This window comes from Canis lupus, chromosome 12, assembly GCF_011100685.1.
Source record: "Canis lupus familiaris isolate Mischka breed German Shepherd chromosome 12, alternate assembly UU_Cfam_GSD_1.0, whole genome shotgun sequence".
In the NCBI taxonomy this organism is placed as follows: domain Eukaryota; kingdom Metazoa; phylum Chordata; class Mammalia; order Carnivora; family Canidae; genus Canis; species Canis lupus.
In genome coordinates, this window is record NC_049233.1 from 11882593 (window position 1) to 11898583 (window position 15991).

The 15991-nt window shown below is 45.5% G+C and overlaps 1 protein-coding gene across 7 annotated transcripts in view; it reads left to right on the plus strand.

Annotated features, from left to right (window-relative positions):
• Positions 1-15991, plus strand: part of CUL9 (cullin 9) — a 39938-nt gene that overhangs the window by 19072 nt on the left and 4875 nt on the right. For all 7 annotated transcript variants that reach the window (XR_005367718.1, XM_038554129.1, XM_038554130.1 and 4 more), the window contains exons 22-31: positions 5-114; positions 196-378; positions 523-683; positions 958-1186; positions 1281-1470; positions 9381-9526; positions 9676-9805; positions 9953-10152; positions 10611-10861; positions 11897-12242. Coding sequence is in view for 6 of the 7 variants with exons in the window: in XM_038554129.1 (XP_038410057.1) it covers positions 5-114; positions 196-378; positions 523-683; positions 958-1186; positions 1281-1470; positions 9381-9526; positions 9676-9805; positions 9953-10152; positions 10611-10861; positions 11897-12242 (1946 nt within the window). In the remaining variant the exon portion in view is untranslated. The remainder of the gene's footprint in view (positions 1-4; positions 115-195; positions 379-522; positions 684-957; positions 1187-1280; positions 1471-9380; positions 9527-9675; positions 9806-9952; positions 10153-10610; positions 10862-11896; positions 12243-15991) is intronic.

A 15991-nucleotide genomic window follows, 5' to 3' on the forward strand; every position in this document is an offset into this window, starting at 1 on the left:
GCAGTCGGTAAGAACAGTAAGGTCCGGGATCGGAGCCCTGGGCCCTCACCAGCTCTTCCAAGCAGCAGCCTGAGGAACATAACCCAGTGCTGGCTGAGTGTGGTGCAGGAGCAGGTGAGTCAAGGAAGCTGTAGTCTGAGGCGGAACGGGGCTGCTAGGCTACTGCAGCTATTGTTACTTCTCCTCCTTCCTCAGGTCAGCAGGTTCCTGGCAGCAGCCTGGAGGGCCCCTGACTTTGTGCCTCGTTACTGTAAGCTCTATGAGCACTTGCAGAGAGCAGGTTCAGAGCTCTTTGGGCCTCGGGCAGCCTTCACACTCGCTCTGCGCAGTGGCTTCTCCGGTGCCTTGCTACAGCAGTCCTTCCTCACTGCTGCCCACGTGAGTACCACCAGCCTCCTAGTCAGCCAGTTACCTGAAGTGAGCTCTCCTCTTTCTCTGTCTTTCACCTCTTCTCACTCCCCACTTTCCACTGCTCCACTCCCTCTTCATGCTTGGCCAGTCCCCTTTCTGTTGCCCCCCCAGATAAGTGAGCAGTTTGCCAGGCATATCGACCAGCAGATCCAGGGTGGCTTGGTTGGTGGAGCCACTGGAGTGGAGATGCTGGGGCGGCTTCAGCAGCACCTGGAGCCCATCATGGTCCTTTCTGGCCTAGAGTTGGCCACTACTTTTGAACACTTCTATCAGTGAGTACAGGTCTGAGAGGTAGGGAAGGGGAGGCCTAGAATCTGGAGAGGGTGAAGATTTGAATCTTGGAGGGAAGATGGGGTGGAGGCAGTGAAGAGGAAAGATTAAGATACGGAGATGGCCATGGCTGGTGGAAAGAGAGTAGGGAAGAAGAGGGGAGACAGGGCCTGTGACTCAGGCCTGCTGCAACAGAGGAACCTATGTTCTGGAGGGGGAGGCAGGACCCGGGCCCAGCGTCCACACTGAGGCTCGCCTGCTCTGTGTGTGCTGCAGGCACTACATGGCAGATCGTCTCCTGAGCTTGGGCTCGAGCTGGCTGGAGGGGGCTGTGCTGGAGCAGATTGGCCTCTGCTTCCCCAACCGCCTCCCCCAGCAGATGCTGCGGAGCCTGAGCACCTCTGAGGAGCTACAGCACCAGTTCCACCTCTTTCAGCTCCAGCGGCTTGACAAGCTGCTCTTGGAGCAGGAGAATGAGGAGGAACAGGGCCTGGAAGAAGAAGAGGTAAGGGCAAGGGAAATGAGTGGGAGAATAGGAGAGCAAAAGACTAGACTAAAGAAGGGAGCCCAAGAGCCCTTGAAATCCTTCTGTCTCTCAGGAGGAAGCAGAGGATGAAGAGGCTGAGAAAGAACTATTTATCGAAGATTCGAGTCCAACAGTTTCCATATTGGTCCTGTCACCACGCTGCTGGCCGGTCTCCCCACTCTGCTACCTGTACCATCCCAGAAAGTGCCTTCCCACTGAATTCTGTGATGCCCTTGACCGCTTCTCCAATTTCTACAGCCAGAGTGAGGAGATAGGGACAGGCAATTGGAGATTGGGGTGAGATTTGGGGTGGCAGGAGAAAAGAGGAAGAGGACCTGTGGACAGGAATGCATAGACATAAAGAAAAATAGTCTCTAGGGACAGTAGTGTCCTAGGGAAGGGGGAAGAAGTGGGTTAGATCTTTTTTAATTTCTTTCATCATTACCTTCACTTTTGTATGAATTTGTTCTGTTTTTCTTTTTTTAACTTTGAATTCTATGCTTACCTAATTTTTACTCTTTTCAGACTTCTTTCCTAGTCAATATTTGAGGCTATTCTTTTTCCTCTCAACATTGCTTTAGCTGCATTTGGTTTGAGTTTTGTGGGATTTTTCTTAAGATTGGTTTTTTGTGAGTTATACTTAGTTTTTGGTAAAGTACAGTCTTAATTATGACTTAATGAATTTTATATACACACAGACTCCCATAACCACCATCTAGAGCATTTCCAGCACCCCAGAAGACTTCCTCCTTCATGTCGCTTTCTAGTTAGTAAACTCTTCCAAGAGAAACCATTATTCTTCCTTTTATCACCATAGATTCTTGCCTGTATTTGAACATCATATAAATGGGATAATTGGTTATATATTCTGTGTCAGGTTTCTTTCAGTGGGTGTAATGTCTGTGAGGACTACCCAGGTTGTCAGTTTTATCATTATTTTGTTCCTTGTATTGCTGATTCCTTTCCATTGTATGAATATATTTACCCTTTCTGCTGTTGATGGACATTTGGGATGTTGCCTAAGTTTTTATTATGCAATGTGTGAGCATTTAGTATGTTTTTAGTTCTAAGAATTTTCCAGTTTCCATTCTTTTTTTTTTCCAGTTTCCATTATTATTTCTACTTTGATCTGTTAGTTTTTTAGGAGTATATTTTAAAATTCCCAAACCAGTTTTTCTTCGTTTAGTTATCTTTTTGTTTTAGATTTCAATCCCTTTGGTTCATTGTGGCTAAAGAACGTGGTTTCTGTGATTCTGAATCTTTGCAATGTCTTGAGACCTCCTTTATGGCCTACTAGCTGGTCAGATTTTGTAAGGGTTCCATGTGTGATTAAAAATGTTGTATTCTTCAGCTGCTGGTTACGGGCTTCTGCACATTCCACTAAATTGACTTTGTTAATTGTACTGTTCAAATCTGCTGTAACCTTACGCATTTTTGTCTGCTTGATCTATTACTGAGAGAGGTATATTAAGATCTGTCATTGTAATAGTGAATTTTTAAACTTTTCATCAGGTCATCTTTGCTTTATATATTTTTGACTATGATATTAGATGAAAGTTTAGGGACACCTGGATGGCTCAGTCAGTTAAATGTCTGACTCTTGATTTTGGCTCAGGTCATGATCTCAGGGTCGTGAGACTGAGCCCCTCATTGGGCTCCATGCTGGGTGTTGAGCCTTAAGATTCTCTCTCCCCCTCTGCCCCTCCCTCCTCACACGTTATCTCTCTCTCTCTCTCTCTCTAAAAAATAAAATGTTTAGATAGGGGCATCTGGGAGACTCAGTTACGTATCTGACTCTTGGTTTTTGGCTCAGGTCATGATCTTGGGGTCATGAGATTCAGCCAGCCCTATGTTGGGCTCCATGCTCAGTAGAGAATTTGCTTGTCCTTCTCCCTCTGCTCCCCCACCTCACCTTGCGTGCTCTCTCTCTCTCTAGTAAATAAGTAAAAAAGTAAAATCTTTTTAAAAAATAAAATAAAGTTTAGATAAAAATTTAAAATAAAAAAAAAAAATTTAAATCAGGGGCAGCCCGGGTGGCTCAGCGGTTTAACGCCGCCTTCAGCCCAGGGTGTGATCCTGGAGTCCCGGGATTGAGTCCCACGTCAGGCTCCCCGCATGGAGCCTGCTTTTCCCTCTGCTTGTGTCTCTGCCTCTCTCTCTGTGTGTGTCTCTCATGAATAAATAAGTAAAATCTTAAAAAAAAAAAAAAAAGTTACTTTAAAAAAAAAACTTAAAATCATTTAATAGTGTTGTCCAGTAGAACTTTCTACAGTGATGGAAGAGTTATTTTCTGTATTCTTCGGCATGATGGCCATTTGTGGCTGAAATGTGACTAGTTCAATTGAGGAATTGAGTATTTAATTTTATTTACTTTAACCAGTTTAAATAGCCACATATGGCTACCATAATGGACTATGCAGGTTTAAAATCTTCATAGTTGGGATCCCTAGGTGGCGCAGCGGTTTGGCGCCTGCCTTCGGCCTAGGGCGCGATCCTGGAGACCCGGGATCGAATCCCACATCGGGCTCCCAGTGCATGGAGCCTGCTTCTCCCTCTGCCTGTGTCTCTGCCTCTCTCTCTCTCTCTCTCTCTGTGACTATCATAAAAAAAAAAAAAAAATTAAAAAAAAAATAAATAAAATCTTCATAGTTAATTTAAACTTTATTATTATGAAATGATCTTTCTTTCTAGTAAAGCTTATTCTCTCAAAGTCTGTTTTTTTTTTTTTTTTGCAAAGATTTTATTTATTTATTCATGAGAGACACAGAGAGAGAGGCAGAGACACAGGCAGAGGGAGAAGCAGGCTCCATGCAGGGAGCCCCATGTGGGACTCATCCCTGAATTCCGGGATCACACCCTGAGCCAAAGGTAGACGCTTAATTGCTCAGCCACCCAGGTGTCCTCAAAGTCTTTTTTTTTTTTTTTTTTTTTTTTCTGGTGTTAATATTATACCTGTTTTCTTTGTTAGTGTTTTTCTAGAGTATCTCTTTCTATCCTTTTTGTTGGGGGAAACTGAAATTCTTTTTTTTTTTTTTTTTAATTTTTTTAAATTTTTTTTAAATTTATTTATGATAGTCACAGAGAGAGAGAGAGAGAGAGGCAGAGACACAGGCAGAGGGAGAAGCAGGCTCCATGCACCGGGAGCCTGATGTGGGACTCGATCCCGGGTCTCCAGGATCGCGCCCCGGGCCAAAGGCAGGCGCCAAACCGCTGCGCCACCCAGGGATCTCAAACTGATAATTCTTTTAGATTTCTTTTGTGTTAAAATATGAATAACAAAATTTGCCATTTTAACCATTTTTTAAGATTTTATTTTTAAGTAATCTCTACACCCAATGTGAGGCTTGAACTTTACAACCTTGAGATCAAGAGTCATGTGCTCCACTAACTGAACCAACCAGGTGCCCCTCCATTTTAACCATTTTAGGTGGGCAATTCAGTTATCCTTTTATTTAAATTTTTTTTAATTTGGAAATAATTTCAAATTTACAGAATAATTATAAGAATAATACAAAGAACACTTACATACTCTTTAAAAGTATATATTATTTATTTGAGAGAGAGCACGAGCTAGAGGGGCAGAGGGAGGCAGAGGGAGAGGAAGAAGCAAAGTCCCCGCTAAACAGGGAGCCTGAGATCATACCCTGAGCAATCTGAGTAAAGGCAGATACTTAACTGACTGAGCCACCCAGATACCCCAAGAACACTCATATACTTTTTATCCAAGTTTACCTTTTGTTAACACTTTGCCCCATTTGCTTTTATCATTTGCTCTTTGTGTATATATACATTAATAAAATGTATATATGTTATGTATGGATACACACACACATACACACATTTTTTTCCTGAACCAGTGTGAGTAAATTGCATATATGCTAGCCCGTTGCCTCTAAATATTTGAATATATATTTTTGAAGAATCATAGTGTTCTTGTATATAATAATAGTTCATTTATCAGTTTCAAAATTTTAACTTTGGTATAATAACTTTATTTATTTTGAAAGATGTTTATTTTAGAGAGAGAAAGCACGAGCAGGGGAGGGACAGAGGGAGAAGCAGACTCCCTGCTGAGCAGGGAGCCCAATGTGGGGATCATCCTAGGACCCTGAGATCATGACCTGAGCTAAAGGCAGACACTGTACTGACTGAGCCACCCAGGCACTCCAGTGTAATAACTTTAATCTATTTGTCACATTCCAGTTTTGTCAAGTGATTCCGTAATGTCTGTTATTTTTTAGTCTAGGACAGCATCCAGTCTAGAATCATGTATTATATTTAGTTGTTATGTCTCTAGTCTCCTTAATGTGGAACAATTCCTCAGCCTTTCTTTGTCTTTTACAACATTGACACCTTTGGAGAATATAATCATTTAAAATTTTCTAAACGTTCTTCCTTTAAAATTTGTCAGGTTATGCATTCTGGGTCAGAATCCAAAGTAAGTAACATTATGTCCTCTGTGTGTTTCATTTAGAAGCACACAATTTCCTTCTGCTCCTCTTTTGTGATGTGAATTTTGACAACCTGATCAAGAGTTTGTTTGATTTCCCACTATTTTCTCCCTTGCACTGTTAATAAGCAATCTGTTGGGGAGATACTTCGAAACCATGCCTATATTCTGGTCTCATTAGAATTTCCCTCCGTATCATTTACTTTTTAACTTCACCATGCTCTTATTTTAGGCATGTGTCTTGTAAATACTTAGAATGTGTTTTTTATTCAACCTAATAATTTCTCCTTTTGAGTTGTCGATTTTAGCCTCTTTATAATTATTATGAGTAATGTTATATTTGGTTGTTATTGCTACGCTCTTACCTTTTAGTTTACCCTTCTTATAATTTTAAATTTTAGTTATTTCATATATACAAAAGAATATATATTAAAAAAGAATATATAAAACATGTACAGTTAAAAAAATAATAAATAGAACACCTTTATAGATATGTTTCTACCTTGGGTTTTTGTGCATTTTTTCCCTCTTCTTTTGGATTGATTTTTTTTTTTTTTTGAGAATTTATTTATTTATTCATGAGAGACAGAGAGAGGCAGAGACAGGCAGAGGGAAAAGCAGGCTCCCTGCAGGGATCCTGATGTGGGATTTGATCCCAGGGCCCCTGGATCATGACCTGAGCCAAAGGCAGTCACTCAACCACTGAGCCACCCAGGTGCCCCTGAGTTGATTTTTTTTAATTCCTTTTTTTGTCCCTACCAGTTTTGGAAGCCACGCATTCTGTAGTTGGTTACCCTTATGTTTTTAACCTGTATGTTTGACTTGTTAATATCACTTTCCCACCTTCCTGAACAATAAAAGGACCATAGAAAATCTTAACTAGGATGCCTGGGTGGCTTAGGGGCTGGGCATCTGCCTTTGGCTCAGAGCATGATCCCGGGATCCGGGATCGAGTCCCACACTGGGTTCCCTGCAGGGAGCCTGCTTCTCCCTCTGCCTATGTCTCTGCCTCTCTCTCTGTCTCTCTCACGAGTAAATGAATAAAATCTTTAAAAAAAATAAAAAAATAAAAAAATAAAGAAGGCGGCAGCCCCGGTGGCTCAGTGGTTTAGCGCCACCTTCAGCCCAGGGCCTGATCCTGGAGACCTGGAATCGAGTCCCGCGTCAGGCTCCCTGCATGGAGCCTGCTTCTCCCTCTGCCTGTGTCTCTGCCTCTCTCTCTGTCTGTCTCTCATGAATAAATAAATAAAATCTTTAAAAAAATAAAAATAAAAATTAAAAAAAGAAAATCTTAACTCCAGCTCTCACTCCCATCTTAATTATTAGTGTTGTTTGATATTTTAGGATTATCTTTTTTTTCTACCTCCCAAAGAGTCATTATTATTATTATTGTCTTATTCAGTTGATGTTTAGATTTGCTATCATACTGGTTGCTTCTGTCACTAATCCTGATGTCTCTTGATCCTTCTTTCTGAGTTCAATCTCCTTTTTTTTTTTAAATTATTTATTTATTCATGAGAAACACAGAGAGCAGAGAGGCAGAGACACAGGCAGAGGGAGAAGCAGGTTCTATTCAGGGAGCCCGACGTGGGACTCAATCCTGGGACTCCAGGATCACGCCCTGGGCTGAAGGCGGTGCTAACCCGCTGAGCCACCCGGGATCCCCTCAATCTCCTTCCTCCTTTCCCTTTCCCTTTCCCTTTCCCATTTATTTATTCATAGAGACACAGAGAGAGAGAGAGAGAGAGACAGGTAGAGGAAGAAGCAGGCTCCATGTAGGGAGCCTGATGTGGGACTCGATCCCAGGTCTCCAGGATCACGACCCCAGCCAAAGGTAGCGCTAAACCACTGGGCCACCCCTCAATCTCCTTTCTAAAGGAGATCTCCAATCTCCTTTAGAAGTCTCTAGTATTGGTGGAAATTTTTATCAGTTTTTGAGAATGGCTTACTTTCAACCTCATTAAAATTTTTTTTTATTATGATAAATTTTTGATGTACACAAAAGTAGGCAAAATTAACTCCAGTGTACCAATGTGGGTAAATTCATGGCCAATCTCATTTCTCCTGTACCCCCACCCACGTTCCCTACCTCTCAAATTTAAAAGATAAGGATTCTCTTTTTAAAAGCAAGGACACTAAAAAAATAATAATAAATTAAATTTAAAAAAAAGCAAGGACACTAAAGTGACCAAAGTTTGAAATATTAATAATAATTCCTAACATCAAACAGTAAAGTGTTCGTATTCTCCCCATTTTCTCAAGTTTTCAAAATTAGTTTTTTGTTGAATGGGGAGCCCAACCAAGCCCACACCTGCATTTGATTGAGCTATTTCTTTCATCTCCTTTAATTAATAGGTTCTGCTTTCCGTTTTGCCCCATTGCAATTGTTCATGGAGGAAACTAGGTTGTTTGCTGCAGAGTTGTCCACAGGCCAGATTTTGCTGACCATATCCACATGGTATCCTCTAGCCTGTTCCTCTGGCTCTTTCATTTCCTGAAAACAGATACTTAGATACAGAAATTTATTCCAACTTGGGTCTGATTTCTTGAGCAAGAGCACTTCATAGGTGGTATTGTGTACTTCCATCAAGAGGCATATTACATCCACCTCTCTCTCTCTGTGCTGTTTTAAGATGGATCAGTGGATTTTGATGTTGCAAGTCTGATATTTCCATTATATATAGTTTCCCATCAGCTTTTCATTAAGCAGTCATTCATTATCATTGCTTAGCTCTGTCATTTCATCCGGGCCTACAAACTAGTGCCTTTCTAGTTTTGTCATACCTTCTTCATATATTAGCTGGAATGTTTTCTCTATAAAGAGAAACTTCCTCTTGGCAACTTTTTGGTTACCTGAAGTACTGTTTTTATACAGGACAGGCTTGATTCTCTCCTCCTCTCCCTTATTTTTTTTTTAATTTTCTTATTTATTTATTTATGATAGTCACATAGAGAGAGAGAGAGAGAGAGAGAGGCAGAGACACAGGCAGAGGGAGAAGCAGGCTCCATGCACCAGGAGCCCGACGTGGGAATCGATCCCGGGTCTCCAGGATCGCGCCCTGGGCCAAAGGCAGGCGCCAAACTGCTGCGCCACCCAGGGATCCCCTCTCCCTTATTTTTAACGAGTTTTCAAAATAATGTGTTTATTCTCTAGCATCTTCCAAAGATAATGAATGAGGTCTTTTTTTAAAAAATATGTCATTATGAACTCATGGACTTTAAAACATTTCATGTGTTTCAGTCCAGCACAGGTATTATTTTCTTGATGTTCAGACGGTCCTGTTTTTGGCCAGAGAGCACCTCTCAGATAGGCTCCTTTTGTTATAGTCTCTGCCTTTGACAGCATCCTTGCTTTCTAGTATGTGTGAACATCCAGGCTCACCTTGCCTGAGCTGTGACACGGAGGAGGAAGAGATGCAGCCTAGGGGGTCTTTAAAACTGCCAGCTCCCGAGTCTCTCCTCTCTGGTGTTTCTTTCATGGAGCCTGCCTTGTGCAGGGCGAGGCAGAGGGTGGGCTCCAGATACGTGTGGCTCACCACGGAGGCAGACACAGAGGAGGCTAAGCTCTGGGGGCTTGACAAGTCACTTCTGACAAGTCACTACCCCCCCCACCCCAGAGATTAGCAGGAACAAAGCTTGACTGATGGTACACCCTGGTATCAGCCTCTAACTCCTCGTTTCTCCTGCTCTGTGTCTCTCCTCTTCTCCTTCGCACTTTCCCAGGTCAGAATCATCCAGTCCTGGACATGGGACCACATCGGCGGCTGCAGTGGACGTGGCTGGGCCGGGCCGAGCTGCGGTTTGGGGACCAGACTCTGCACGTGTCCACCGTGCAGATGTGGCTGCTGCTGTATTTCAATAAGACAGAGGTGCCTCTGCTCCTTAGCCTCTGTCTTCTCTGCCCCCTACCTGTCACTGTTCTCCCAAACTCTGTGCCTTCTTCTATCCTCCCACCCCCCGCTCTTATTTTCCTTTCCCCTGTTATCTACTCCTAACTGGCCCTGTTCCTCTTCACCAGGAGGTGTCTGTAGAGACCCTGCTGAAGAATTCTGACCTCACCCCAGAGCTACTGCTCCAGGCACTTTTGCCCCTCACCTCTGAGAATGGCCCTTTGACCCTGCGTGAGGGTCAGGACCTTCCACATAGGGGTAGGTCCATGGGGGCTGGGCTGGGCTCATGCTCCTAGAGAGTGGGGCCCTCATGGTGGGTGCAGGGTTGGGAATGAAGGGGGTCCCCTTTGCCGCCACTCACCTTTCCCTCCCCCTCCTTGGGTGCTGACTGGGAGTGAGTTCCAGGTGTGCTGCGGCTTCGGACACCTGGGCCCCAGCACCGTGGGGAGGCCCTGTGGCTGATTCCTCCCCAGACATACCTGAATGTAGAGAAGGATGAGGGCCGAACTCTGGAACAGAAGAGGAACCTCTTGAGCTGTCTTCTTGTCCGTATTCTCAAAGCCCATGGGGAAAAGGGCCTCCATATTGATCAGCTGGTTTGTCTGGTAGGCAGAGGGGACCATGAAGTTAGGGGAGGGAGAGAGTCAGGCTCAGGGTTGGGGCTTAGCACCAGGGATCATCACAAAGGAAGGTAAACTCTCTCAGTATGAGACCTCATAGAGTGACATTTCGTTCTGAGTTTTCCCTTCCTGACAGGGCACTTAGTTAGACAGAAAGTAGAGATAAGACATGAGTGTTCACCATGTGCCAGACCCTATTCCAAGAGTTTGCATGATTAAGTCATTTAATCCTCACAGCGATCTTCTGGGATAGGTAATGGTGGTGCTATTATTATTATGTGTTATTACCGTATTCCCATTGACAGATAAGAAAAGTGAGGTATGAGAGTCAGTAACTTACCCATAGTCACACAGCTAGAAGGTGGGGGAGCTGAGCCTTGAATCCAGGCAGGCTAGCTCCTCTAGGTAAAAGTGGCCAGCCTATTGCCTCTTCTCCCATCCAGGTGCTGGAGGCCTGGCAGAAGGGTCCAAATCCCCCCGGAAGCCTGGGCCGCACTGTGGTGGGAGGTGTGGCCTGTACCAGCACAGATGTCCTCTCTTGTATCCTGCATCTCCTGGGCCAGGGCTACGTGGAACGGCGCGATGACCGGCCCCAAATCCTGATGTATGCCACCCCAGAGCCTACGGGGCCTTGCCGGGGTCAGGCCGAAGTCCCCTTCTGTGGCAACCAGACCACCAAGACTTCCAAGCCTAGGTAGCCATCCTCTGTTCTGTCCCCCTGCTGCAAGGGCTTCAAGCCAGGCGGGAGGGACAGGTTCCTCAGGACAGATGGCCCTGCAGTGACACAGGAGGAGTTTTCATGCCAAAGTCAGGCCCTTCCATGGAAAAATGTTTCATTTCTTTCATTGTCTCACCCCATTTTCCCTGCCTCTCTGGTTTCTCCACTAGTCCTCATCCCCCCCAATTAGCACCGTCACCCCCTTCGCTGCCTTCCTAATCACAGGTCTGGCTGTCCCCACCCTCCCCTCCTCGAGCCAGCTCTTAGGCAAGGGACCGGGACACATAAGCTCCTGTATAGATAGATCTCTCTCATTCAAAGCAAAAATGAAATATCACACAGATATGTATTGAGTGCTAATGACACACTCTGCTCAGTGGAATGTGCTAACTCTAGTTTCCAAGAAGCCTGCTCTACAGAGGAATATGTCATAGGATCCCTCTAATTAGCTGCCCCCCCCCCCAAAAAAAAACTGTTTACATCACATCCAGTTCACCAGAAGTTGTTATAGCACCATTTTTATGCCTGCCACTTGCCCTGGGTGTAAAGTGAGTTCTCTAGAGGAATCACTTGCATACACATCACGTGGGGATCTCATTAAAATGCAGATCCTGATGCGGTAGAGCTTCCCTGTGATACTTACGCTGCTGGTCCTTGGCCCATACTTTGAGTAGTAAGGCTGTAGATTCCTGTTTCTCACCAGATGAATGGCTGGTGTTGGGGGTGGGGTTTACAGAGGGATTATCCTATCCCTTGCGGGTCAGTTAGTGTCCTGATCCCTGCCCACCAGATTCCTGGAGTGCCCCAAATCTCTATGACAGGCAGCCTCACCCCTTACTTACAGGTGCTTCTGTGGAGAGCAGTGCTCTGACCATAGATTTAGGTGGTTATCATTAGGTCGGTTAAGCACACACACGGGTGCACAAGTGGGGAGCTGAGGGCCAAGGTGGGGTTCATTTGGTGGATTAGCAGTGCAGGGAGTCTGATTGCTGCCTCTTCTCTCACCTCAAGCCCAGAAGCTGTAGCTGCCCTGGCATCTCTCCAGCTGCCTGCAGGCCGCACCATGAGCCCCCAGGAGGTAGAAGGGTTGATGGAGCAGACGGTACGGCAGGTGCAGGAGACCCTGAACCTAGAGCCAGATGTGGCTCAGCACCTTTTGGCTCACTCCCACTGGGGTGCTGAACAGCTGCTGCAGAGCTACAGTGATAACCCCGAGCCACTGTTGCTGGCAGCCGGGCTATGTGTACCCCAGGCCCAGGCTGCCCCTGCACGTCCTGACCATTGCCCTGTCTGTGTCAGCCCACTGGAGCCCGACGAAGACTTGCCCTCTCTCTGCTGCATGCACTACTGCTGTAAGGTGAGGCCCATCTGCTTCTCTCCTGCCCTTGGCTTTCCACCTTAAACACAATTCCTTGGCAGGCCTGGGGTTGTACTCCACCACTGCCATTTCCCAGCCTGGGCAATGTCGGACAAACCTCTTAGTCCCTCTGAAACCAGTTTTGTCATCTGTAAGTGGTGCCACCAGCCTCAACACACTCCAAGGAGTGGTTGTTAGGATCCAGCAATATGTATCAGTGGTTCTAAAACTTTGCTGCATATTATAATCACTGGAAGCTTTTAAAAATCCTCATGCAGGGCACCTGGGTGGCTCAGTCAGTTAAGCATCTACCTTCACCTCAGGGTCCTAGGATTGAGCCCCATGTCGGGCTCCCTGCTCAGCCAGGAATATGCTTTTCCCCTTCCCTCTGTCCTTTCCCCTTGCCCATGCTCTCTCTCTCACATAAATAATTAAAATCTAAAAAATGAAAATAAGTAAAAATAAAAATCCTTATGTTCCAATTGCCTGGGTGGCTCAGTCAGTTGAGCATCCAGCACTTGATTTTGGCTCAGGTCATGATCTCAGGGTTGTGAGATAGAGCCCCACATTGGGCTCCATGCTAGGCATGGAGTCTGGGATTCTCTCTCTGCCTCTTCCCCCACCTTAAAAAAAAAAAAAAAGAAAAAAGAATCATCCTGCTCAACTGTAACCCAGACTGATTAAATCAAAATCTCAAGGTGAAACCCAGGCATGTGGAGCTTTATTTTATTTCTTTTTCCATTTTTAAAATTTTGATTTATTTTTATTTTTATTTTTTATTTTTAAAAATATTTTATTTATTTATTCATGAGAGACTACACAGAGAGAGAGAGAGGGGGGCAGAGACACAGGCAGAGGGAGAAGCAGGCCCCATGTAGGGAGCCTGACATGGGACTCAATCCTAGGACTCCAGGATCATGCCCTGAGCCAAAGGCAGGCTCTAAACCACTGAGCCACCCAAGGATCCCTAAATTTTTATTTTTTTAAGATTTTATTTATTTGAGAGAAAGAGAGAATGGTGGGGAGGGACAAGCAGACTCCATGCTGAGCGCAGAGCCCAATGTGGGGCTTGATCACATGACCCTGAGATCATGACCTGAGCCAAAACAAAGGGTTGGACGCTTAACCGACTATGCAACCCAGATGCCCTAAGCATCTGGAGTTTTAAAAACTCAGATGATTCCAGGGTTCAGCCAAGTTCAAGAACAATAGGTAGATAATGCATACATGTAAAATATACATCAAGGCACTTCATAAATAAGTATTGTTATTTACTTGGTGATGACAGTAGGTTTATGGTTTCCGTATCACCAAGTCTCTTTATCTCAGAACATGATCACTTACCATATATTCTCAGTGAATATAAAAATGAAAAGAAATGGTGTAAGCGCCTTCCCACCCCATCTCTGCGCAGGGGTGGGTGATCTGGGGCATGAGCTTTGGTGTGCATGCGTGCGTGCATGTCTGTGACTGTCTACCTTTCCTCCTTCCCTTTTGCTCAGCTTGCAGTTACTCTTCTCACACGACCCCCTGCCCCAGGCCTCCTCCCTCTCTGATCTTCTCACTTTCTCTAAACCTTTCTTAGAACTTGAATCATCTCCTTTTTCTTGATTCTCTTACCCATTCCTTCCATGTCCATCCCAGCAACAATTAAAATGAGGCCACCACCCTGAGCCAACCAGGTGCCCCTGGGCCATTCCGCTATTATACACACATTATCTTGCTTAATTTCCGTGGTAGTTGTATGAGGTAGATTTTTCTACTGTCCCCATTTTACTGGAGACAGATGGAGGCACCCAGGAAGAGAAGTCACCTTTGGCAATTTTGCTCCAGGGCCCTCCCTCACCTTCCTATGACAAGTGTGGGAAGAAGACACAGCAGGGTCATGTCCTAGGAAGGGCCTGGGGTGAGGGGCCTGTGAGGGACTTGAGATTGAGGAGGTCCAGGAAGGTCATCCTGAGGAGGTGATTCTCTGGGGGGAGAGCATAGCACACAGAGGGGACAGCAAGTGCAAAGAATCTGAGCTAGGGGCACCTGGTTGGCTCAGTGGTTGAGCGTCTGCCTTCAGCTCAGAGCGTGATCCCGGGGTCCTGGGATCAAGTCTAGCATCAGGCTCCTCTCAGAGAGCCTGCTTCTCCCTCTGCCTATGTCTCTGCCTCTCGTTGTGTGACTCTCATGAATAAATAAGTAAAATCTTAAAAATGCTGAGCTCTGAAGCACAGTGACATGATGGGATAGCAGAGGGACAGATTTGTGGGGTGACAGGGGCTCAGTTGGGTTGTTTGGGATTGGCAGACAGTGGGCTTGACTTTATGCAAAGCCATAGTAAGGTTAAGCAGGGGCAGGGGAGTGATAGGATCTGATTTATATTTTTGAAAAGATTCACTGCTTATGGAAGAAAAGCTTAGGCTTGGGCAAGTCAAGCATGGAAGCAGGGGCACCCTTTAGGACATTGTTGTACAAAGAGGGAGGAGGTGGTGGGAATTTGACCCAGGGTCAGCAGCGAAGAGAGAAGTAGACAGATTGGGGTACATCAGGAGGCCAAGCTGATGGGGCTTGGCAGAGCCAATGTGGGGACTTAGAACAAGGGAATCAGGGATCCCTAGGTGGCGCAGCGGTTTGGCGCCTGCCTTTGGCCTAGGGCGCGATCCTGGAGACCCAGAATTGAATCCCACATCGGGCTCCCGGTGCATGGAGCCTGCTTCTCCCTCTGCCTGTGTCTCTGCCTCTCTCTCTCTCTCTCTGTAACTATCATAAATAAATAAAAATTAAAAAATTAAAAAATTAAAAAAATTAAAAAAAAAAAAGAACAAGGGAATCAGGGATACTTCCTGAGTTTCGGACCTGGGGATCTGGCTGGATGAGATGTGTCATCTTCTGTTGAGTTGGGCAAGATGTTGGGGGCTGAGCCTTCTTGCAGAGGGCAGGTGTGTGTGTGTTTGTTTGTTTGTTTAGGATTTTATTTATTTATTCATGAGAGACACATAGACTCAGAGACATAGGCAGAGAGAGAAGCAGGCTCCATGCAGAGAGCCTGACATGGGACTCAATCTTGGGACCCCGGGATCATGCCCTGAACCAAAGGCAGACACTCAACTGCTGAGCCACCCAGGCATCCTGAGGGCAGGTTTTTGAAGGGAAATTCAGTCTGTTCTGGCCATGTGAAGCTTGAGCTGCTTGTTGGACATCCGTGCATGACTGGACAGGGGAGTTTGGAATTAAGTGGAGAGGCCTGGCTAGCATCCTGCAGGGGAAGAGCTGTAACAGATCCCCCTGTAGTGTTGTAGAGACAAGGAGATGGGAAAACAGGCTCAGTGGACAAGTCTCAGCCAAGGAGGAGCCTATGAATGAGTCACAGCCAAGTAGCACAATGAAATGCAAGATAACTCGGAGAAGGGAAATCCTGGGGTTTCAGACTGTCAAAGGAGGCTTTTGCACGTGAGCCTTGAGTGATAGGCAAGGTTGGCAGAGGCAGGAGGGGAATGCAGGCTGGAGACAGCATTGCAGGTGGGCTGGACAGAAGCTCCAGCAAGCCCACAGCAGAGGGGTTCCTCAGGGGAGTGGGATGGGTTCCAAACTGAGGGGCCCACCTTTGGCCTCTTGGCTGTAAGGGACCCTGTCACACCTGTGTGCTTGCAAGTGTGCAGTCTGAATTATTAGCATTTTCCTGTCTTATCTCCAAAATCCAGGAATTCTGCATTAAGCTTCTCAATTTACCTGAAAGAGGGTTTTGTTTTGTCATGTGTAGT